The 25,174-nt window shown below is 25.3% G+C and overlaps 1 protein-coding gene across 5 annotated transcripts in view; it reads left to right on the top strand.

Moving 5' to 3' along the window:
* LOC126906674 (uncharacterized) overlaps window positions 1–25,174 on the top strand; it is a 52,258-nt gene that overhangs the window by 1,906 nt on the left and 25,178 nt on the right. For 4 of the 5 annotated variants that reach the window (XM_050687386.1, XM_050687384.1, XM_050687385.1 and 1 more), the window contains 21 exons: window positions 1,549–1,731; window positions 2,641–2,887; window positions 2,947–3,241; window positions 3,304–3,488; window positions 4,910–5,023; window positions 5,172–5,267; window positions 7,748–7,877; window positions 7,939–8,115; window positions 8,975–9,165; window positions 9,227–9,343; window positions 9,407–9,545; window positions 11,703–11,879; window positions 11,940–12,130; window positions 12,732–12,842; window positions 12,912–13,056; window positions 13,121–13,291; window positions 15,003–15,193; window positions 15,254–15,367; window positions 21,699–21,813; window positions 22,201–22,386; window positions 24,295–24,491. In XM_050687386.1, coding sequence (XP_050543343.1) covers window positions 1,549–1,731; window positions 2,641–2,887; window positions 2,947–3,241; window positions 3,304–3,488; window positions 4,910–5,023; window positions 5,172–5,267; window positions 7,748–7,877; window positions 7,939–8,115; window positions 8,975–9,165; window positions 9,227–9,343; window positions 9,407–9,545; window positions 11,703–11,879; window positions 11,940–12,130; window positions 12,732–12,842; window positions 12,912–13,056; window positions 13,121–13,291; window positions 15,003–15,193; window positions 15,254–15,367; window positions 21,699–21,813; window positions 22,201–22,386; window positions 24,295–24,491 — 3,472 coding nt within the window. The remainder of the gene's footprint in view (window positions 1–1,548; window positions 1,732–2,640; window positions 2,888–2,946; window positions 3,242–3,303; window positions 3,489–4,909; window positions 5,024–5,171; window positions 5,268–7,747; window positions 7,878–7,938; window positions 8,116–8,974; window positions 9,166–9,226; window positions 9,344–9,406; window positions 9,546–11,702; window positions 11,880–11,939; window positions 12,131–12,731; window positions 12,843–12,911; window positions 13,057–13,120; window positions 13,292–15,002; window positions 15,194–15,253; window positions 15,368–21,698; window positions 21,814–22,200; window positions 22,387–24,294; window positions 24,492–25,174) is intronic. The other variant, XM_050687387.1, reaches the window with a different exon arrangement.

The raw sequence follows: 25,174 nt of genomic DNA, 5'->3' as shown, positions 1-25,174 counted from the left end.
AAAATTGCATTGATAATTTCTTAATTGTTTTTCAATTCATTCATCCTAACCACCGTTGATACATTTTGCTTCCATTGTGCCTCAAATATCAAACACATATTTTTTTAAAACTAATTTAACTACATTTTATTGAAAAAAAATCATGAAGTAGTTAATATTTGCTTACAATGTACTGTGTTACCCATTTTTATATGTTATTTGGGCATATTTTAAATTTGATAGTTTTTATATTGAGTTTTTGGTTTTTAAAAAACTAATTGATTAATGCTTCTGTCCATATTTTTATTATGTCCCTATCTATTAACATGTTACAAGGGTTTGGACTATTGCAACACTACTACAGTCTGTAAATATGATTTTGTTGTACCAATGATTTCTTTTTATTTTAAATGTGTTTTTACTAAGTATCTATTATATTAGTTAAAGTGTTTCCTTGTACTGGATATTCATAGAAAATATCTACTTTTTTGTAAATTATATTCTGAACTAGACCATAAGTGTATTTTTGTTTAGTATTTTATAAGCATCGGATAGCAATACTGTTTCTTTGATATTAATCTTAATTTTTTTTTAAAGATACAATCAAACAAAAGATTTGATAAAAATTTCTGTCCATAAATCATTGTTATAAACATAAAAATTAAAAATATAACACGACAGAAGATGTTTCTATAAGTTTATGTAACATTTAATTTAGGCAAATGTAGATTTTGATAATCGATACAATAATGTGTGCATTTCATGCTCTTTTCTATTACCCTTTTTCTTAGTACAATGTATTGTTCAACTTTTCTTTGGTTAAGTACATATTCTACTTGACAGGAATGTTTAGAGTCAACTTTTAGTTTTTGAGTACATTAAATAAAAAAATCACATTTATTTGTTTTGGGAACCCTGAAACTATAATTAAGATATTTTAAATTTTTGAATATTTTTAAGATTTTACTTATATTTTACTTATAATACTCTTAAATTAAATCATATAGTATTTTAATGTTGAGTTTCAAATTAATTATTTTTAGATGTGTGAAGTACATAGTAACTTTTCTCAGATGGAATGTAGTTTAAGTAATCTTTTTTCACCTGAGTCCATAATAATATACTAATTTATAGAATACCATACTTCTGATTAACAAAAATTCATATAAAACAATATTTGCAACTTTTTTATTCATATCATTGAAAAAAAATAATTAATTAGAATTATTGGTATTATAATTGCTATTACACTAAAAAAATTGATAAGTTTACTCATTATGGTCCTATAGAAATTAAATTTTGACTACAAATATATTTATACAAAAATGATTTTAAAAAGTCTTTGAAAAAAGGGCCTAGCATAAGTTATTTTTCCAAAGAATGTCTTAATTATGGTGTTCCTATGTAATGATATCAATAGATACAACACTAACCCTTCTATTATTAAAAACCTAATTAAAATGTTGTTGTCTCGCAAATTAAATTATCCATAAGCTCTAACTGTTATTTATATTATTTTTGAAATTTTAGTTTTAATATATAAACATTAAATAATTAATGTTGTTATAGGTTTGATGAAAAATTCCCTTTGCTAAATGGAAGTTTAAATTACTTGAATAAAAAAGCAGTTGGCCATATAACAAATATTGTGAGAAATAAAAATAAATTTATATTTCACTTGATATTTGAAGATCAAAGTAGCTTTAAAAAAATTCTTGATCTTGATTTGACAGAAGAGGATTTGGTAACTTTGTAAGTATATTAAATTAAATATTTTCAAAATATTTATTAATATTAAAACAAAATTTTGGAATATTTTTATTCACTACATATTTCATTGTTGAAGATCTATGAAATTTGTAATATAAAAAAATGAAATATTTATAACACCAAATTTGCATTAACTTTTGAGGAAATTAAAGTATTATTACTATTCAAAAACATAGTATGAGAAGCAAAATAAATGTCATAGAAAATTAGAAAAAAACCCACAATTTAATAGTTTAGTAAAATATCTCAAAATTACATTTCAGAAAAAAACAGCAATTTCAAAAAAATGTTCTGCATTATTAAAATGCCATAACTTTTTTTAATATAGTGATTATAATGAAATTTTTAAACATAATAAATAAGAGACAATAAGTTTTCTTTTTGTGCACTATTTATAAAACTCCAATAAAAACTTAAGTATAGGAGGTGTTTTTAAAGAGATCATTTGAGTATGTAAAAAAAATGTTTTTAACTTAATTCTTTAAGGTTTTCCGGAAAGTCTGACAACTTCTAGCCTATACCAAATAAAAACTTTTGAAATGTACTATAATATTAAAAAAAAAAATTTGTCTGATGATTGTTCTATGAGAAATTGATTGTTAAAGTAAAAAGTTGTAACTTTTTCAAAGGAAAAAAAAATCAACTAGGCAATTTTTTTGTTTTATAATATTATAGTTCAAAATATGTAAAAAATCTGTTAAATATTTTTAACAGATTCGCATCAGTGTTTTATTTAACTAGTGATGTTAATCACTGTCACAAATAGTGAATTTCTTATATTTTAAATATATGTTTTATTTATAAGTATAATATTTTTTTAAGCCAATTTTTTTTTGATAGTGTAAAATAATGAATAATATTAAGTATATTATATAAATAACTGTTCTTAAGGACATCAAATTTAGAGTTTGATTCTCTATATGGTTGTTTGCATCCGAATACAAAAAAATGGGTTCGATGCTACATTGTATCCAAATTTCAAGGCCAAGCTATTGTTGCTCTTTGTGACACTGGGGAAATAACTAAAACTAAAAAGCTAAAAAATATCCCAAATAAGTATAAAACTATACCAGTGACTACATTTCAAGCTGAGGTCATGTGTATTTGTCCTCAAGGAATTTTGCGTCATCTTATGGAAGTAAGATTGTTAAAATATTCATTCAATAATTCTTGTTATAAAGTTTACCTATTTTGTAGAATTTTCATAGCTATACTGCAACATTTGAGTCCTTCAACAATGAAACTGATTCTGAAGAATATAAAAAAATGTTTTTAGTATATGAAGGAACTATTATGGTAGAATTTATTTTAAAAAATTGGGATCCTCGTTTGTGTGTTGAGTCATGTGATAGCTCAGAAGTATTTAAAAATGGTTGTACTGTTATTATGGCTAAACCTGAAAATTATGATCCAAGACATATTTTTGTTAGAAGTTCTGATAAATTTATCAAAGTTTGTAGAGAGGTAGAAGCCTATTGTTATAAAAATAAAGGTATTATATTTTTATTACTGTGCTATTAAATAGATTTTATTCATAAATTTTCATTTTTTTAGATTTTATTGAAAAAAAATCAATAAAATTAGGAGAAATTGTTGGAGTAAAATATTCTAACAAGTTTACCAGAGGAAAAATTATTAATATCAGTGGACAAAATTTTTCTTTGTATTTAATTGATTCTGGTGTAACAATAACTACTACACTTAGTGCCATTGTTAATCTATCTCCACAATTAAAAGAAGTAATTTATATGTTTTTATAGTCAAAACTAGTTCATAGTGATTCAGAATTATAAAAAAAAAAACTGATCAAAATTTTGATTTAAGTATTGTTAAAAAGGCGTATTTTAAACATTTATTGAATGAAAAATTTTTATTTTGTAACATTCGCAAATTTAAAGTGTAGGGATGGTAATTTTTTTCTGAGAGAAAATTAAAATTTTTTTAGTTTTGTATGTTTTCTAATAGGCATGGTGTGGCACGATGGTCATACTAGTTGTTGATAAAATTTAGTGTTAAGCCGCGCTTACCGCCATAGTTGAACGGATGGGTGACCATGCGTGTGAGTGTACGGTAGCAAAAAAACCCTATGTTCCCAGGGCAGAAGGCCATGGGAAACCACTGCACTTAAATTTTCCCAGGATATACCAATCCAGTTGGTATTAACCAACCTAATGGTTGTAAAAAAAAAAAAAAAATGTTTCCTAAATATAGAATTCATCATAGTTTAAAAACTAGATTTACAACAAATTAAAATGTATTTTAATATTTTACTGTATTATAAAACTTTTAAAACTGTTTTTAACAAATTTAAAAAAATAATATAAAAGTCAGGCAAATTATAAATTTTGGGCTATTCTATATTTATTTTTTATTAATGTATTGATTGCCATGGTTATTTGCCATTATTTATTTTACAATTTAAAGCCAAATAGTCATTTACAAATAATAATAAAACACGAGTTCATAACAAATTAGTTAAAAATAAAAATAAAAATTTAGAAGTAATTAAAATAGTAATATGCTTAAATATTAAATAAAATTTATAACTTAAGTTAAATAATTATAATTTTTAATTATNCATCAGTACCAAAGTGTTTTTATAACTTAAGTTAAATAATTATAATTTTTAATTATTTTTTCTACAATCTTTTATCACTAAAACAAATTCAATCAATTAGGTAAATTTTCTATAATTAAAGAATTCCCTCTAACTTAAATTAAATTTTTTTTTAATCTTCATAAATATTTCTAATACATACTAAAATTTATTAAATATCATTACTGAAACTTCTCAAAATTGAAGTCATAAAATTTTTCTAGTATCTAAAATATATATTTACTTGTGATATGGACAGTAAGTTAAGAATAAAAGCAATAAGTGGATGTATCTAACTGACTACTTTGTTTATAATATAAGAGGAATAATTATAATAGGTTAAACTAATATACTCAAAGGGTGTACTTGGTTTTTAGTCCTTTTTCCATGCCTAAAAATTAAAAGTACAATATTTCTTAAAATTCTAAAAAAATTGTATTTAAATAAAAAAATTTTTTTTTATATTTAATATTTAGTATTATGATAAACAATAAATAATAAATGTGTGTAAAGATTGTTAAAGTAAGTTTATTTTGTGCTAATATAATTAATTTTACTGTACAGATTCCTCCTACTGTTTGCTTGGTTGGATTAAAAGACATCACTAATAAACCATGGCTACCAGAGGCACAGACATATATTTATTCATTGTTTGAAAATTCTACTACAATGATACTTGTAAGTAATACAACTTCTTTCAAAAAATGAACTGTAAAATAATTTTAAAATTATACATTTTTTTTATTTATTAGAAAAATTAAACTTGTATTTTTAAATTAATATATACTTTGAAATATTAATTTAATATTAATTATTGATTTCATAGGAGTATAATGATAATGATGCATTTGGTTTAGATTCTGTTTCATTGACAATAGTTAACAATAATCAAGATGTAAATAGTCATTTAAAGGATTTATTGGTAAGTTTAATCTCAAAAAGTTGAATATGATTTTGTGATCATTTTGCACAAATTTAAGTTTTTTTCTCAATCAAAATGAAATAAAATATATAGAGATGTTAATATCTTAAGAAGTAAATTAACATGCTTATGAAAAATAACAGTACAAATAATTGGTTTTGTTTATCTATATGGCAATAACTATTTTTTAATATTTTCTCTAATTACGTAAATAAAATTTACATGTTTATTATCTTGCAGTATGAGTTTTAATTTTAATGAAGAGCTATTGATTTTGTTATAAGTTTACTATCATTATTTCTATCTCTTTGCTAATCCATCAGTATGAAGTGCCCTTAAATGGTGCCTTTAGTTTTATGTTAAAAAAAAAATGCAACAAATCCATAATCTTAACATTTTTTGAAAATTACTCTTGGCATTGATAGTTTTATAGTCTTTTATAGCTTCTGTTGAACCAAAACTGTGAATCAATATTTCAAAAAATTCCAAATCATATCTTGCTAAAGATATAAAAAAAGTTATTCCGTTTTTTTATTTCAAAGAAAATATTCCAAAAAACTATAATTGTTGAATTTAATTGATTTTACCTTTTTTTTATCTTCGATGCAAAGCTGAGAGGGTATTAATTTTATCATATTGTATTTTTTTATTTTTTTTTTGTGTCACTAATTTTCTCAGCTCTCACTGAACCAATTTTTCTCAATAATACGTCAAAAGATCAAAAATCATATCTAATTGAAGACATTACCCTTAAAAATTGAAAAATTTTCCCTCGTTCCCCGCTAATGGGGGAAATCTCCAAAAAAATTACAAATATTAAAATCAGTAAATTTTGTCATTTTTTTCACTTTTTTTTTCTTAAAACTTAAAACTTGTTCCCTGTAAATGGTAGAAATCCCCAAAAAATTACAATTATTTAAATTGGTAACAAATCAAAATAATTATTTTTTATATTGAAACCTTAAGTAATTCCCTTTTATTTGGTATAATATTTTTGAAAATCCGAAAACCTTTATCTACCCACAGGGGGGATAAAATAGAAATCGTCCCAACGATTTATCTACAAATGGATGCCGTAGTTAAAAAATGCTATTTTTATGTTAAAATGTTCACTTTTCGATTTTAAATTATAACAAATTGTTAATACTCGTGAATGGACTGTAATCATAAAATAATAAAAAACAGAGTATGAAGCTCTACCATGTGTAAAATATATCAAATGTCGTTATAACCTAACTGCATGAGTAACCTACGCTGGTTAACAAGTAATACTATATGCGTTATGTCGTGTAGCTTAATCTGTGAGTATTGCGTAAATAGCCCTTAACATGTCGTGATATCAGCAGAGTACCATCGACACATAACAGTAGAGTACCGCCTTGCACGAGTACCCTAGACGTCAATCGACCACCGCAGTGCGCCGACAACGATGACTATAAAACAGAAATAATTAAAATATAGTTAAGGCACCATACTCTAATTATTTCTTTCAGATTATGTAAATTATGCCTAATGTAGCTGTGCGCATGCAGTTATCTTATTTAGAATTGCTCTAAATGTTACTCTCAATAATATTGTGTTATCTGTAAATTTGTCTATTGTAGACAAATTTATTCTATGCAATAAAATAAAAACAAACTTACTTATAGTGAATGATCAAACACAAACCGACTTGCTTTATTTAAGAAAATAATTTATAATAAAAATGAAATAACAATTAAATAATTGGAATAGAAAAGAAAGCGAATACCTGCTGCGTCCTTCTTCTTCTACTTGGTTCTGAACACTGACCGTCGTTGAGACTAAAAGCCACCCTCATTACCTTTCAGCCTGGTAGGTAGTACCGATCTCTTCTGTGACGCTAGGCAGTTGGTCAACCGGTCCGAACTACCTGCCTCTCTGTTCGCCGACAAAATAAATGAAGATACATATGTAACTAACAAAATCCAAAAAAAAAATTTCGAAAAGTTTATTTTAAGAAAAATAAAGTGATTAGCATTAAAAAAAATCACTTTGTATGTATGAAAATTTTAAATTAAATTTTTTATACAAATATACACACATGTTCTTTTCCTTTATTTGGGTTAATCCCTTACTAGGAATAAACAAAAAAATACTTCATAATAAATAAATTAAAAAAAAAAAAGATTTTCAATCTTATTGTTATTTTTTGATTAATTTATTGGTTCATAATAATAATGAATTGCCTGTACTGGAAATTTAGACCTATTTCTAGTTATAATATAATACCAATTCTTTAAATTTTAGTAACCTACCTTTATATATTATCACATTGACACATTAATTACCGTTGGATGTTAACCTTTGCTATGCTTGATTGCATTTCATTATTTCAAAAAAATATTTTTGCTAGTTGAAATTTTATAAAAAAAAAAATAAAGCATCAATTTAGGTAGAATTAAAGTAATAGAAGATTGCTGTCCTGTTCAGATATATTTAACAATTTATTTTATTACTAGAAATTAGTCAAAGAACCTTCAGTCAGTTGCTTCACTCCATATCAATGGGTTAATTCTAATTCCACTCATGAAGATACTGTAAATAATACAAATAAGGAAAATATTGGGACTGATACCTTAGTAAAAACAGGTTACTACACTACTCATAGTAATTAAATATATTCAGTATAAATAAAATTTCTCTACTTTAGATCATGTATATAAATCCTCAGAAGATTTTAATAAATTTAAAAAATATTCTATTAGTTCTGGTAATGTTGTATACATGACGGCATTTATTGATTTGACAGAGATATATGTTAGAAAAGTTGATGATGATACTGAACTCGATATTTTATTAGAGAAAGTAGACAAATATTGTGCAGTTGGTAAGTTATTTATTTATTTATATATATTTGTTGTATACAACAAGAATATTTACAATGTATATTTATTTGTACAATAAGTAACTCAGTTAACTAATTGAAATATAGAATTAAAGAGACATGAGTTATTGATTAGGATGTCATTAGGATTGACACGCTTATAGATTATTACAATTGTCAGTCACTCTTAGGTAGATCTCTAAGTCCATTAATTGTTAGCCTTCTTTGTGGTTTATTAGGTAAAGTTTTTGATGATAGTTGCGAGTTTAATTTTTTTTGTGTGATATATGATTATTTTATATATATATATATATTTTATTTTCATGAAAAAATGTTGAATTTGTGTTATGTCGAAGACTAAAAACCAAATACACCCTTCAGCCTTAAAAATTATATCTTTTATTCTAGGGAATGGTTGTTATTTAGATAATACTATTTTTTAACTCTGAAATCAACGAACAAACTTGATCTACAACCATCTTTCTTTTTAAATACTAACGTTACAGTTGTCACGAATGGAGAACTAGTTTCTTTTATTAGGCCAGCGGCTTCTAATAATTTATTGATTTGAAGCTCAAATTCTTTTTAATCCAGTATTTAACATCTATAAAGTTGTTTTGATATATATTTAACTTCCATTAGTTTAATCTAAGCTTCTTTATTTTTAACTTTCCCAACACCTTTAAATTGTAATAATAAAATATCAATAATTTATATAGTGTAATAATGTAATATAACAATGTTCCGATAAGGATACATCCTTAAGCACTTCAAGCAACAAAAATGTTCCGATAAACTATTTTGCTTATTATTTTATTTTATTACTATTTGTGCCATTTGATAATTTTTGTTATTATTTAAGCTCCCCTCATCAATAAAACTTTATCAATTGGTCAGATGGTTGGAGTTAAATCAGTTATTGATGGTAGATTTTATAGGGGAGAAGTATTAAATCAAATTGATAGTAATAATTATTTAATTCGATACATTGATTATGGAGACAAAGATACTGTACCAATATCAAATATAGTTGAAATTCCTATAGAATACATGGTGAGTATTTAAAATTCTAAACAATAATTTGTTGATTAAAATATTTTGTGTATAATAATAGATACTCTCTACAGTAAAGGCAATAACTCTAAAAGGAATTAATTTGTCAAGTTCTTTGAGTGATCTTGCCAAAGAGTACATTTCAAATTTGTTAGAAAATTATGAGCCAATGATAATTGTTTGTATTATGATAAAACTAACTTTGAAACTTTGTATTAAAATTAATTATTTTTCTTTTTAGAATTTTAGTAATGAAATCCCTCTTAGAGATGTTACTTTGTTAAAAGTTGTAAACAATGAAAATGTTAATGAAACCTTAAATAAACTAATAAGTAATCAAGATTTAAAAACTCGGAATATATCTCTTAATACACTTTCAGGTATGTTGTTTAATTTTTAGTATTAATAGCATTAATTTTCCTCAAATAATAAATTGATGTTGTTTTATTTCTAAAGTTACTGAAAATAAAACTATTGTCATATAGAGTGATTTATTGTTGATCACTCGATTTTTTTTTATCAAACATTTTATTGGCTTTTTAAATTATAAATAATTTCCTTATATAATAAGTTTTGTTGACTTAGTATGATTTAGTTACATCCTTTATGCTTTTGAATGATATCAACTTAAGTTTTTAATGCAAACATACATTTTTAATCATTTTATTTATTAGAAAATAAGTTTTTAATAACTTTATAGTTATGTCATAATTTAATACATTTTCATAATCAATCTTTAAACAAATTTTAATATTCTTTTAAACTAATTTTTTGAATTTTTTTATTTTTTTATAACAATTTAAAATTTTGTAAAATTAAAATGACCCAGTTATAGTGTAATTCAACTAATTGGAAAATTATTTAAATTTTAAATTTACTGTTAAACACATTGAATTTTTATTTTTTGTCATTTTAATTTTTAAAAGATGCCATATGGAAATATGTATAATACTTATAAATAGGGTCTTTTAAAATTCTTAAATAATTATGAAAAATAATTATACTATCAATATCATGGTTTTAACGAGTAACGGGAAATCAGGGTACTAATAGAAACTTCTGTATTCAAAACAGTAAAATAATAATAGAAATGTAGTCCAAAATCATTTAACTTTAACAAGTTGTAACAGATGAACATTTGATTGAAAAAAAAAAAATTATCGGTGCAAAGTTGTTTGTATTTTTATTTTAAATCATAATAACAAATTCAAAATAGGGGTTCCTATTTGAAAAAATTCAAGTTAATGTTCTTTAACCTTGAAGGGATGAAAAAAATTATGTTTTTACTACATATTGTTGTAGAGTTTTTTGAATCAAACAATATTTTCCTTATCAAAAATAAAAAATTTTCAATAGTTACTGAGAAAATGAGTGTCTTATCTTTAATAAATCACCCTGTATATAGTAAGGCGACTTAAGTACGTAAACGTATTATAATATATAATATGACGGGATACGCGAGAATAAATTATAGGTGGTGCGTGGAGAGTTACAAACAATAAACAACAAACATACATGTGAAACTAATATAAGCGTGTTAAAAAGTGGTAAAAGACGCAAAAAAACGCATCATGGTAAAATTACTTTCTCAGCTTTCCATCGAAGCTAAAAAATAATTCTTATATTTAAATAATATAAAAAAATTTAACTTAGAGAAAAGTTGGCTGCACATATTTAAATTAGCCTTTGTATAACATACTGTGTATCTATGTACTGTATAACTAATTTAACATTTTTATGTGTGGTCATTAAATTATAGTTAATTATTTTGTGTTAAATGGAATAATTTACTGATTTAATAAAACTATTGATTATGTAAGATTATTATTATTATTATATTAATAAAATAATATTTATACAATGTTATTCATTAAGAACACTATCTCTCATTTTTTTATCAAATAATGTTTTTTTCATAAAATTGCACAGGTTTAATTGATTTATTTTTATGAAACATAGTAAATATCAAGATTATAATAAGAAACAATTATTTCACAGGGAAACTTTTGAAAATTAAATGGGAATGTATAATTTTTATACTATTAAATTTAAAGTAAACTAAATAAAATTTTAAGTTTAAACAAGTTTTGTGTTATTATTTTTTTAATTATTATAATTTTTAATTAAAAGTAATAGGAGTGTGTTACAAAATATTGTAACTAATACTGGTACTACACCACTCCTTACAATTTTAAATCTATAACTGCTAATAACTCATAAAGTAATACTATAAAACTGATTATTGAACATTCAAAATTAGAATGTTCACCATTTATTAGTAAAAATATAGTAATAGGTTACCATTTAGCTTTCTAAAGTTAACCCTAAAATCTACCCTTAGAAAATAATTTTTCTGAAAATAAACTTACTATTTACTATGGTTTATAAAAATAAACAAAATTTTAATCTGTACATTTTTATGAAAAAATAGGGGACAGTATACTCAATAAATCATTGTATATAATACTAAATTATATTTCAGTTTGTATTTTATAATTTTTAATTAAATTTGCTGCAATTTTTGTTATTTGTGATAGAAGTCATTGTTCATGAGGATAGCAAAAATGGTGATGAATGTTTAACTCTATGCAAAGGTGATGCTGTTTATATTACTGAATTCAAAGATACTCTTAATGTTTACGTGCGTAAAATAGAAGATGAAACTAGTGAATTCTTAAATTTTATTGAAGAAGTCAACTCTTATTGTGCATCTGGTATTAAAAAATTAAAATATAATTAAAAATAGAAATAAAATACCTTAATTATGTTTTTAGCAAAAACTGTTGATTCATTAAAGTTGAATGAAATAGTTGGTGCTAAATCACTATTAGATGGAAATTTTTATAGAGGTAGAGTTATTGAAATTTTAAGTGACAATAACTATAAATTACAGTTTATTGATTATGGAAATGAGGAATGTTTAAATATAACAGACATTGTTTTCCTTTCAAACAATTTAAAACAGGTAAGTAAAAATAAATATTTTATAAATTTATTTGTTAATAAGTTACAACAGTACTACTTAGTGATGAAAAATTATGAAAATATAGGTAAGTTAAATTAAATAAAAAATTAAATTAATTGTCTCTATTTACTATCATTAGTTTTATTTGTTTTTATTTATAAATATAAACTAATTCATTCGAGATATATTATTTATTGTAAATTCACCAACTTATCATAAAAGTTATAGTTTTTGCTATAAAGAAATACAAATACTAAAAAATTACCAGAAAAGTTTTTTTAGACTCCTAATTTAAACTTGCATTCTTATACACAAAATTCAAATTTAAGTAAATTAACAGAATTTACCTGTAAATAGAATTAGAACACATTTAAAACTAAATGTGAAGTAAATATAATTAAACTTATATCTATGAACTCGTTTTTTTTTAATATTTAAGGATAGGAGAATTTTCCATTCTCTATTAATTCTTTTAATCTGCATAGCTAGAATATCATTTTTTAGTCTTTGTTTTTATAACTAACTTTAAATATATTTGATTTGGTATATTGATAATTGAATGTTTTGATGATTAAATGCATTCATACTACTTTAACTTCAGGTAACTCCAAGTATACATCATTTAATTTTGAAAGATGTTCAATTGACAACTTTGACAAATGCAGCTAAAGATTATATTACCCATTTGTGTGAAAATGAATCTTTGATAATTGTAAGTTTTTTTTTTTTTATTATTTTTTTTAAAATATAATTTGTTAACTATTAAATTTTATTACTATAGGAATATATTTATCAAAATTTTGTAGTGTTGAAAACTTCAAATCATATAATAGTGAATGAACATTTAAATAAATTAATATGTGACTCAAATGAAATTGAAAACAATTGTACCAAAAAAAATAATACTGAAATTGAAACGATATTAGGTTATTTATTCATTTAATGACTAACTAATGGTAATTATTTAAGTAAAAGTCTATTCATTTATAGATACTCTTAATAAACCATTAAATGATCTCGGAGAAAAATATTTGTACCCAGGAGACAAAGTTTACATGTCAGCTTTTGAAAATTTGACAGAAATATATGTAAGAAAATTAAAAGATAATAATGAGGAATTCCATAAATTATTAGATGAAGTAGATTTATTTTGTTCATCAGGTATTGTTTTTACCTTATAATATTATATTTGCAATAGCTTTTTATTGTTTCCTATTTCAATATCAAAATTATGCTTTTAATAAAACTATCAAATACTATTCGAATAGTTTTTAAAAACATTTGAATGGGCTAGCGAATGGTTTCAAAAAATATTTGATTAGTTCTAACTAAAATTTTTATTAACTACACTTAATTATAATAAGAAGATAATTAACAAATACTTAAAATAAATTATTATACAATTAATAACAGTAAAAAGTACTATTTTATTTATTTTTAATTTGTGAGTCGTTGGTAAAAACTGATAAATATGGGTTGAAAATTAAAAGGCAGTTCTTTTTTCCGATGACTAATGATATATTTTCAGTTTTATCGGAAAGGTTTGTTCTATGCGCAACCGAAGTATTCGTAAATACTAAAGTCTTATTTTACACTTAATACCTTGTATACTGTTCTTAGTCTAGCATTACATGCTCTTTTGTCATATAAAGGCATAACACCAATAAAGAGGACAGCGAGTTTTAAATTTTTACATTTGTAAAAGTGGCGACAACAATAAATACTGCTCTTCTTCAAAAATTATATGAACTATTTTTATTAGTCGGTTAATCATTGAATACTTAGCGTAACAATGTATAGAATATGAATTATAGATTTTAATATTTTCTTCTAAAATTATTTTCACAACAATTTTCTAAAATTATTTTTACTTGCTCAAAGAAATAAGATAAAAAAATAATTTGCTAAAATTAATTTTTTGAATATAAATCATTCTTAATTCTCAAAATAATCATTTTACAACAAAATGTTTCGTAAAAAAAATATGTCAAGTTAAATTTTTAAAACATTGGTCTTATTTAAAATTATAGTCAGATTTATAGTTTTGCTGTTTTAATAACACTAACGACTAAATAAGATTGTTTAAAACTGTTTATTCAGGGTACTACGATTATAAATAGGATATAATTAATAATAAAAAAAATTAGTGATGGGCATTTTCAAATATTTTAAAAACTATTTGAATGGAGGTACCGAATAGTTTTAAAAACTATTCGAATAGGCTATCAAATATTTTAAAAAATATTCGAATGGAGGTACCGAATAGTTTTAAAAACTATTCGAATAGACTATCAAATAATTTTTATAAATATTTGAATATATGTGTAACTATCGAATATTTTTACTATTCGAATAGTTCGATAGTTACTATTCGATATTTCCCATCACTAGTAACAACTAATTGTTTGCAACTTTTTCATTACACACAATATTTTTCAAAACTATTATTGGAAATATGAAATATATTTTAATTGATTAAAATTTTTGTGGGCAATGTCTTTAACAAGGTATTATTTGTGATTTTTGACGTATCATAAAAAGAAATCTGTCCAGTGAGAGCTGAGTAAAAGTGGTAACAGACAAAAAAAAACACATTATAGTAAAATTAATATCTTCTCAGTTTTGCATCGAAGCTAAAAAAATTAAATACACATAGTAAAATTAATACCTTTTCAGTTTTGCATCAATGTTATTAGTAAATTGTGAATGTAAATAGTTTGTTATTTTTTATTGCACAGCTTTGATACTTAGCTGTGCATTGAAATTCTTAACATGATATAAGTTGTAAATTCTAGTTTTAATTATTTAATCTTCATAATATCTTATTGTAACTATTTTATAACTAAATTTAAATATGTACTCAACATTTTAGCTGAAGCAATAAAAAGACTTCCAAAAATAGGAGATTTAATTGGAGCTAAATCAAGCCTAGATGAAAATTTCTACAGAGGAGTAATTTTAGATAAAGTAGATAATGATAGTTATTTAATTCAGTTTATTGATTTTGGCGATAAAGATACAGTGCACATATTGGACATAGTTGATTTGCCCAAAGATCTAATGGTAATTTAATGCAGTTACAAGTTAATTCCCTGATTTTTTATTTCTATTGTGTTATTTTAGTGCCCATCAAACATTAGTACTGTAACATTAAAGGGTTTAGATTCAAAACCTTTAACAAAAGCTGCCAAAGAATATGTGATTAAATTAATGCAAAGTTATATACCGATGATCATAGTATGTTCAAATTAAATAATTAAATTTATTACTGAATTTGTTTTAGATAAAGTTCAATTTAATTAATTTAGAGTAAAAATGTTATATTGGATTGAAGGGATTATATGTAGCTCAATAGTAAACATTTTTATGAATTATTATTTATTCAAAATTAGAAAATATTGTTTAAAAATATTCAAATATTTTTTACATATTTACCATTAAATTTGAAAAGAAAAACTTTTGCAAAATATAAAAATCAGCAAAATTTTCAATTTTTTTTTTTAATTTATTTGGTGTAAGTTATTGAAAGACTGCAGGCTGTTAAAAACTAATGAATGACAAAGCATATGGCTACGTACTAGAGTTAACTGACCATAATGGTCAGGTTCTTTGAGTTTAAATAGTGTTAGATTGTTTGCTAATTTCGAAATAATTATTTTTTATTGTCAATTCATCAGTTGCTAATATCAGAACAATAATGGTAACATGACACCATCACAGTAGAAAATAATGAAATGTATATTATATTAATATTTCCTAAAACTTAAAATAAACTTCTAATGTTAAGATAATGTGTTTAGCATTTGTAATATTACAAAATTTATACTTCTTCTTCTTCCTCGCCTTAATCCCAACTACTTGGGGTCGGCCACCCTTATCCTAAACTTCCACTTGACACAATCTTCCACATCCTCTACGCTCACATTAGCTGTCCTCATATTGCATTCAATAACATCTCTCCATCTCTTTCTTGGTCTTCCTCTACTTCTTCTTCCTTCAACATTCATAGGTACAACTGTTCTTACGGTTTCCGATTCTTCTCTCCTCATAACATGACCAAACCATCTAAGTTTATTTTCTCTCATCTTATCCACAATTGACGCTACACCTATACTCCCACTTATATGCTCGTTCCTTATTCTATCTTTTCTAGTCACTCCACTCATTCATCTAAGCATTCTAATCTCTGCTAAACTCATTCTTTGCTCTACTTTCTTATCAACCGCCCAATACTCTGAACCATACATCATCGCAAACCTTATTACAGTCTTATAGAATTTATCTTTCAGCCTCATTGGAATTATTTTATCACATAAGACGCCAGACGTTTCTCTCCACTTCAACCACCCACACTTAATCCTGTGTCTTACATCCTCGTCAATACCACCGCTCTTTTGCACAACTGATCCTAAATACTTAAAACTTTCTACCTTTCCAATCACGTCCTCTCTTTTTGTCACTGATCTTCTTATTTCACCTACCTCGTATTCTTTATCAAACTCGTACTCGATATACTCTGTCTTACTCATATTTAATCTTAAACCCTTTTCTTTAAGAGCTGATCTCCACATCTCTAGCCTTTGATTAATTTCCTCCCTATTTTTTCCTATTAATACTATATTGTCAGCAAACAATATGCACCACTAGGGTGGCCCTCAAAAATCGAATGTCTTTTTTTTTTTTACGCTACCTCTTAATTTTTTTTTAATAGGTCAAAAAAATGAGCTGTTCAAAATTTGGGACCAATCCGTTAAGGTTAACCCGTGCCCCCGGGCCTATTAAGTTGAGTTATAGAGTCAAATTTAATAGAAATGACTGATCTATGTCTCATAACTTTTTTTGCTCTTAACTTAGAATAATAAAAGTAAAACTCAAGTAAAGGAAATTTTACAGGAAATTCAAAAATAATAACTTCAATGTTGTTTTCTCAATAAATAGCCCACAAAAACACTACATACAGTAAAAAACATGTAAAAGTCTTAAAATACGTTATAACTGATTTTGTTGATTTTTAATTATTTATTTTCATTTTATTTTTTGGAAAACGCATATTCGTTTAAAAAAAGATTCTAGAAGTTTAATTTTTTATGCCAAGTACGATAATTATATTAGATTTATTATTTTATGGACAGTTAATTAATGATTAATTACAAACCTAACAGTTTAATTTAATTGTTATTAACAATTTTTAATTTATTTTTTTTTAAATAATAATAACTTTAAAAAAAATATTTTAACAATAATTAAATTATATTATTATAATATATTTTTTGATAATGTACTTTTTTTACAATTAGGAAATTTTTTCCGATAATTACTTACTATTTGTAAAACGTATTGTTTCTGTTCTTCATTTGTAGTTTATATTTAATGTAGTCTTAGATTAATTTAATGCCACGCTAGGCTGTATCATTAATGACTCGTAATTTACTTATAGTATTTAAAGCATTTATGTAACTGTTGTTCGCACTCCAAAATGATGGATCAATTTTCAAAAAATCAGTGTTCAGATTAAATAGTTGTAAATTTGATGGTAACTTACTACCAGTTATTTCGTGGGAATAATTACCAATAAGATAAATATTAGTTCGTAATACTTTAAAAGACGCTAAAAGTATTGTACATTTGTGATTAAAACGTATCATTTAATATATAATAATAAACAGGTAAAATATATTTAACGTGTTCACAAATTGTCTGCTGCATTTATACGACACAAATTATGTCAGTTGTCGAAAATAACTCAAATATACTTATCTTTAATAATAATATAATTGGTACTATCTTAAAGTAATTCAGTAAACCAAAATTGATATATTGATACGACAAAATGTAATAATACAATCAATTTTGTTAAATTTGTAATTAATCATTAATTAACTGTCCATAAAATAATAAATCTAATATAATTATCGTACTTGGCATAAAAAATTAAACTTCTAGAATCTTTTTTTAAATGAATATGCGTTTTCCAAAAAATAAAATGAAAATAAATAATTAAAAATCAACAAAATCAGTTATAACGTATTTTAAGACTTTTACATGTTTTTTACTGTATGTAGTGTTTTTGTGGGCTATTTATTGAGAAAACAACATTGAAGTTATTATTTTTGAATTTCCTGTAAAATTTCCTTTACTTGAGTTTTACTTTTATTATTCTAAGTTAAGAGCAAAAAAAGTTATGAGACATAGATCAGTTATTTCTATTAAATTTGACTCTATAACTCAACTTAATAGGCCCGGGGGCACGGGTTAACCTTAACGGATTGGTCCCAAATTTTGCACAGCTCATTTTTTTGACCATTAAAAAAAAATTAAGGGGTAGCGTAAAAAAAAAAAAGACATTCGATTTTTAAGGGCCACCCTAATGCACCACAGCACCTCTCCTTGAATGTCTAGTAATTTCATCCATCACAATAGAAAATAAGTAAGGTCTAAAAGCAGAACCCTGATGCACTCCTACTCTTACCCGAATACCTTCTGTTATTCCTCCCACACTTTTTACCCTAGTACAAGTGCCATCATACATATCCTTTATTATATTAATGTACCTTTTCAGGACTCCTTTTCTCATTAATGCCCACTTTAGAACCTCTCTTGGCACTCTATCATATGCTTTCTCCAAATATATAAATACCATACACAGCTTTTTCTTCGTTTCCCTAAACTTCTATTAATTGCCTCACACAAAATAATGGGTCCATTGTTGACTTACCAGGCATAAATCCAAACTGGTTTTTAGATACTGATATCTTATTTCTTATTCTCTTATCTATTACATTTTCCCAAATTTTTATACTATGACTCATAAGCTTTATTTATGCCTCTAAATTCCAGACTCCTGTATGTCACTTTTACCTTTAAATACCGTCACCACAATACTATTCCCCCATTCATTTGGAATTTTCCCTTCTAATAAGATTTTATTTGAAAGTTCCTTCAACCACCTTATGCCAACACCACCTAATATTTTCCATACTTCTACTGGCACTTCATCTGGCCCCATCGCTTTATTCTTTTTCATTGATGCCACGGCCTCCGATACATCTTTTCACTAATTAATTCTACCAGTCCCTCATTTCACGAGATATCATTTAATGTCTCTTTTGAATACTCCTCATTCAGTAATTTTTCAAAATACTCTTCACCTTTTTTCACATCATCATCACTTTAGAGTACCCTATGATCAACACTTTTTATACACCTTATATAATGATAATCTTTAGTCCTTTTCTCTCTTACTTTTGCAAGTATATAGATTTCTTTCTCGCATTCCTTTGTTCTTAGCCTATTATACTACTCATCATATCTTTTTAACTTCGCCTTACTTACTGCACATTTGGCTTCTTTGCACAAGCTTTTATACTCCATTCAATCTTCTCTCCTTTTGCTCTTCTGTCATATTTTGAATTGCTTTTTCTTACTTTCTATAATTTTTTTAACATCCTCATCCCAAGGTTTCCTTGTTTCCTGGCATTCTTCTCTTACTCTCACCAATTATCTCTTTTGCAATATTCTTTACACAACTAGCAAATCTATTTCACACATCATTTATATCATCTTCGACATACCACACTGTCCTCTCTTTTACTGTCTTGACAAACTCTTTTTCATTTTCCTCTTTCAATTTCCACCACCGGATTTTCGATTTTTCTCCCGTGTTCCTTCAATTTTTGTATATTCTGTTCTCAGTACACCAAAACTCCATTACCATCAGTCTATGCTGTGTAGTTATACTCTTGTCTGCTATAACTTGACAATCCTTAACTCATTATTAAATTTCATATCCTCTCCTCTGATTACTTACATGTCCATTCATATCTCCACCTATCACCGTATCCTCATTGCCAGATACCTCTTGCATCGCCTCATTCATCTCTCTTCAAAACACTTCCTCGTCTATTTCATCACATCCTACCTGTGGTGCATAGACACTTATTACATTCAGCACTTTTTGTTCGAATATCAATTTCACGACTATAATTCTGTTAGTTTTCCTACCTACTTCTACTACTTTACTTTTCATCTCCTCATCCATTATTATCCCTACACCATTCTTTGTACTAGACTTCCCTGAGTATATTATTTTATAACCTTCACCTATTTCCCTTGATTTCGCTCCTTTCCACTTAGTTTCCTGCATACACAAATGTTAACTTTTCTCCTCTTCAATACTTCTACTAATTCTCTACTTCTACCAGTTAATGTTCCAACATTCCATGTACCTATTCTTACTTTGTATCTATCTTTCTCCCTTATACATGAGTCCAGCCTATAGTTAAGTGATCATGTCCCTACACAGTTAACACTACAAGCATTGGGTAGATCTGTACACATGACTGGTGAAACAGCTCCCGCACAAGTTTTCCGGCTGGTATCAAACACTTTATTCTTTAGGCTTTCTCCGTTTTTAACTACTATCTGTTGTCCCTGTGTACATCCGTGATGGGACAATCCGCCTAAGTTTTGTTCAGGATTCCTCATACTTTTTTGACAAAAAGTTTTACGCCTGCTGTCGACCTGACACAACCTCATTAGTCGCCACTTACGACTGGTAGAATAGGGGCCGTGAAAGTATTCTTAGCCCCTATCCACAGGTATAATATTACAAAATTTATACAATTTATATAAATTATTAGGACATTAGTCGATCATATGTACAGTAGGTGTTAAATATGTCCTCAATTATTAAATTAATCGTGTACAAATCAACCTGTCCAGTGGTCAGTACCCAGTTTGTTGTGACAGCTGACCACACACAGTGCATCCCCAATATTTATGTAACTCCCTATGAACCTGTTCCAAGTTTGCACCACTATTACCCGTCATCTTACTACCGGCCTCTATATGACTATATATAAACTATCACCATTTGCTACGGAGATGAACAGATGAAAATGTTGTGCATATTTTCATAGTGAAAACCACGTTGTCCTTTTTTTAATCATCTGCTATTCTTTTTTGTCCTTCTTTTATTTTATTTTTAAACTTCGAGATGTTCAACTATGATAGTGCGAGACACTAAATATGGCCAGTGGTAAGCCTGCATGTGTGTAGAAGATCATGAATAACTACAAGTAACCACCAACCTATTGACTCCTTTTTAACACGCTTATATTAGTTTCACATGAATGTTTGTTGTATGTTTGTAACTCTCCACGCGCCACGTGCTATTATTATCGCATTCACCCCACCCTGCTCACCACACGCCGGAAACACTAATCCTGTATAATTTTTTTATGACGATATTCGTAGGTATATAGCCTTTATTAAAAATAGTAGTAAGACATAGTTGTGAATTTAAAAATATACTAACTTCCAATACAGAAATTTTATCTATTGATAGTCATAATTTACAATTAACACTCCGTGACTGTGATAGCAATGTCATAAAAAAGTAAAAAATAAATATAGTAAAAAAAAACTGAAAAAAAAGCTTTTAAACTATATTTATTTAAATTAATCATTTAAGATTTGATTTTGTATATAATTGTAAATTAAAGTTCTTCCTTAAAAAAGAGCTTTTGATGATCATAATTTTCTTAATTAAAAAGAATTTCTTTTTCAGGATTTTGATCCATTAGAATCTTTAAAAAAAGTTGTTTTAATCACAGAGAATGGTAATGAAAATGTTAATGAAAAACTAACAAAGTTATTAGCTGATGAAAATAATACAGATAAAAGTAAAAATATAAAATTATTTAGAAATATAAAATGTATACAATTTTAACTTCCATTTAAAAATCAATAACAAAGGAACATAGTTTAATGCTGTTATGCTTCTAAAATGCAAAATATTGTTTTAGAATTAGAGTTTTTTTTTTAAGTGAAATGTAATTTTAAATTATTAAAATTTTAGTATGATCGATGAAAATTCTATATGATAAAATTTTTTTTGATTAATAGAATATCAAATGAGTTAATTAAAATTATATTTTTAACCTTTGAGTTGAAGAAAAATTATAATTATTTTTCATAATCAAATTCAGTAAAATTTATGCAGATATTTTCTTTTTATTGATGCAAAATGTATTAATTTTATTTCAAGTTTTATTTTAATTGTTTTATAGATCATGTTGCAAAGAAAGATACTAATACTAATGAATTTGTTGACACATTGAGTTTATTGAAAAGTGGTGACATTGTATACATGACAGCCTTTATTGACTTAAATAATATATTTGTACGTAAAGTTGAAGATCATAATGATGAGTTTGTGAAGCTTATTGAAAGGGTTCATACATATTGTTCATTAGGTTTGTTATATACATACAGAGTAATGGAATTATCCTTGACCACTAAATTTCTCTTAAAATAATAATTTTTGAAATATTTTTTTGATTTTGTATGGAACTATTTATTTTTTAATTTTTAAGTAAAATACTTTTTATGTCAATCTATCATCCCTTATAATGGTGCTAAATTAATTTTAGCTTTGATGCGAAGCTGAGAAGGTATTAATTTTACTATAATGTGTTTTTTTTTTTTATTTTATTGTGTCTGTATACGCTTAATCTCAGCTCTCACTGAACCGATTTTGATGAAAAATATGTCAAAAGATCACAAATCGTATCTAGTTGAAGACATTACCCTCAAAAATTGAAAAAAATCCCTCGTTCCCCGTAAACGGGGGAAATCCCCCAATAAATTACAAATTTAAAAATCGCTAATTTTGCGATATTTTTTCAATTTTTTTTACTTAAAATTGCTATAACTTTTTTAAAAATAACCGAATCAATATAATTTTTTTTTTTATAGATACCTTAGATATTTACCTATCATTTTATATATTTTTTTTTATAAATTTGACCTTTTCCCTGCCCACAGAAGGGGATTCAAAAGGACAACTTTTTCAAAAAAAATTAACTTTTTCAACATAACTTTTGAAAATGTTCCGGAAAGACTGACACTTTTATATATATCTTAAATTAAAACTAATGTAATATACTTTAATTTGAAAAAAAAAATTTGACTTCATGGTAAAAATGACTACCGTATTCAAATTTTGCTATTTTTGTGTTAAAATTCTGGGTTTTGTATTTTATTTTATTTTAAAATACCTGACAATTGGAGTACAGATTTTCATAAATATTATATAAATTAATATAGCATAGAAAGTTAAACTTATTTAAATTTGTTTGCTTCTTTTAAGTCGAGAAATGTAACCTTGAAATTTGGTTTAGCTTAAATAGCCAATTTTTTCATCTGACGGTAACAACATACGGTTGCCGAGTTGGTAAAATTTATGTTTTACACGCTTGGGATACGAGGTTCCAACACGCGTATGGCAATGAATTTTTTGCATTTTTTCTTAATTCTTTTTAAGTTAGTATAAATTTTTAACTCGTTTGATTTTTATCTCATTTAGATTCAATAACTTCAATAAAGATCAATGATCCCATAATTTTAGTCGCTCCTTGTAAGAAGAAATTTCTTATTCGTATTAAAATTATTTTACTATATTTTAAGTTTTAGCTTCAATGCAAAGCTGAGAAGACATATTTTTGTGACTATCATTTATTTTCTCTGCTCTAACTTGACCTACTTTTTTCAACAATACGTCAAATAATTACAATTCGTATTTAGTTGAAGATATTACCCTTAAAAATGTTCCTTATTCAAATAAAAAGTAGGTCAACCAGCTTTTTCCATACAAACAATTAAAATCACTCATTTCTAATATTTTTAAAGTATTTATTGTCGAATTAGATTTGATATGATAAAAGTATTTAACTACAAAAGTAAATATTTTTACTTTGTAATTTATTAATTTTTAACTTTATTTGTGTGTGCTACTACCAGTCTATAATATTACAAATTTTTTTGTAACATGTTGCTATATAAATCATAAAGTAAAAAAATTGATTTTTAGTTTTTCATGAATTAACAATGGATTTTTAAAATCATAATCAAATTTTATAATAAGCTCAATTGAGTAAATTTTTTTAACAACTTTGTTTTGATTGGTTCATTTAGTTAAAGCAAATCGTTAAAATTAATTACATGTAAAATGATATATTTGATTTGTTTTTTTTTCTCAACTTTTAAAAAAATAATACATTTTTTGTATTATCTTTAATAAGATGTCAAAACCTGGTAACACAACTGTATATATTGATTATTTAAGCTAGTGTAGTTATTTAAAATGAAACATTGCATTTCAGGAAATACTAGTGATAGTAAACCACCAAACTTATTAGAAATATTTGGAGCTAAGTCTGTTGCTGATGGATGCTTCTACAGAGCAAGAATAACAAGCAAAATTGATGAAAAAAATTACAATATTGTATTTATTGATTATGGATATGAAGAATGTGTTAATTTGTCTGATATTGTACCATTACCTATAGAATTGCAACAAGTAAAAATTTAAAAAAACTAATACACTTCAGTACATTTTATATTTACTAAAAAATAGGCTTACTGGCCATTTCCAAAGATTTCTTTTAAGCTTCAAAAAATTTTAATAAAGTAAATTTATAATCTGGTCTATTTCATTAAGAGGTTAACCAAATATTTATATATTTTTATATATAATCATCATTATTTATACAACTAATGAAGTAAATATTCTATATTTAATTTTTCAGGGGTATAAACATCTATTATATATCTAATACATGCTTAATACAAATATAATATGTATTTTATAAAAAAAAAATAATAATGACTTATGAATACATAATAAATGTATCAGTCATTTGAGAAACAACAATAAGACAAAAAATATTTATAAAAAAATTATTTTACAATAAATTTTTTTTTTTAAATTTATTGCAAACAGTATAAAACAATAAAACGGTAGCACAGTGGGGTCGCGGCATAGTGGAGACATTGCATAGTAGGGTCCAGTATAGATTTAATCTGACAGTGATTAAAATCACTATCATAAGAAACGCTTCGATGCAAATCTGTAGATAGTGTTTAATTTTAAAAAATTGATGGATAATTGCAAAAGCAACATCAACTTCTATTAAAATAAAATACAAAACCCATAATTATCATACAAAAATAGTATATTTTTCAATATGGTAGCCATTTGCG

Source organism: Daktulosphaira vitifoliae, unplaced genomic scaffold (assembly GCF_025091365.1).
Source record: "Daktulosphaira vitifoliae isolate Bord-2020 unplaced genomic scaffold, ASM2509136v1 Scaffold_5, whole genome shotgun sequence".
Taxonomy (NCBI): domain Eukaryota; kingdom Metazoa; phylum Arthropoda; class Insecta; order Hemiptera; family Phylloxeridae; genus Daktulosphaira; species Daktulosphaira vitifoliae.
Note: the sequence above shows the minus strand (reverse complement) of the source record. Positions and strands in the feature narration are given on the sequence as shown.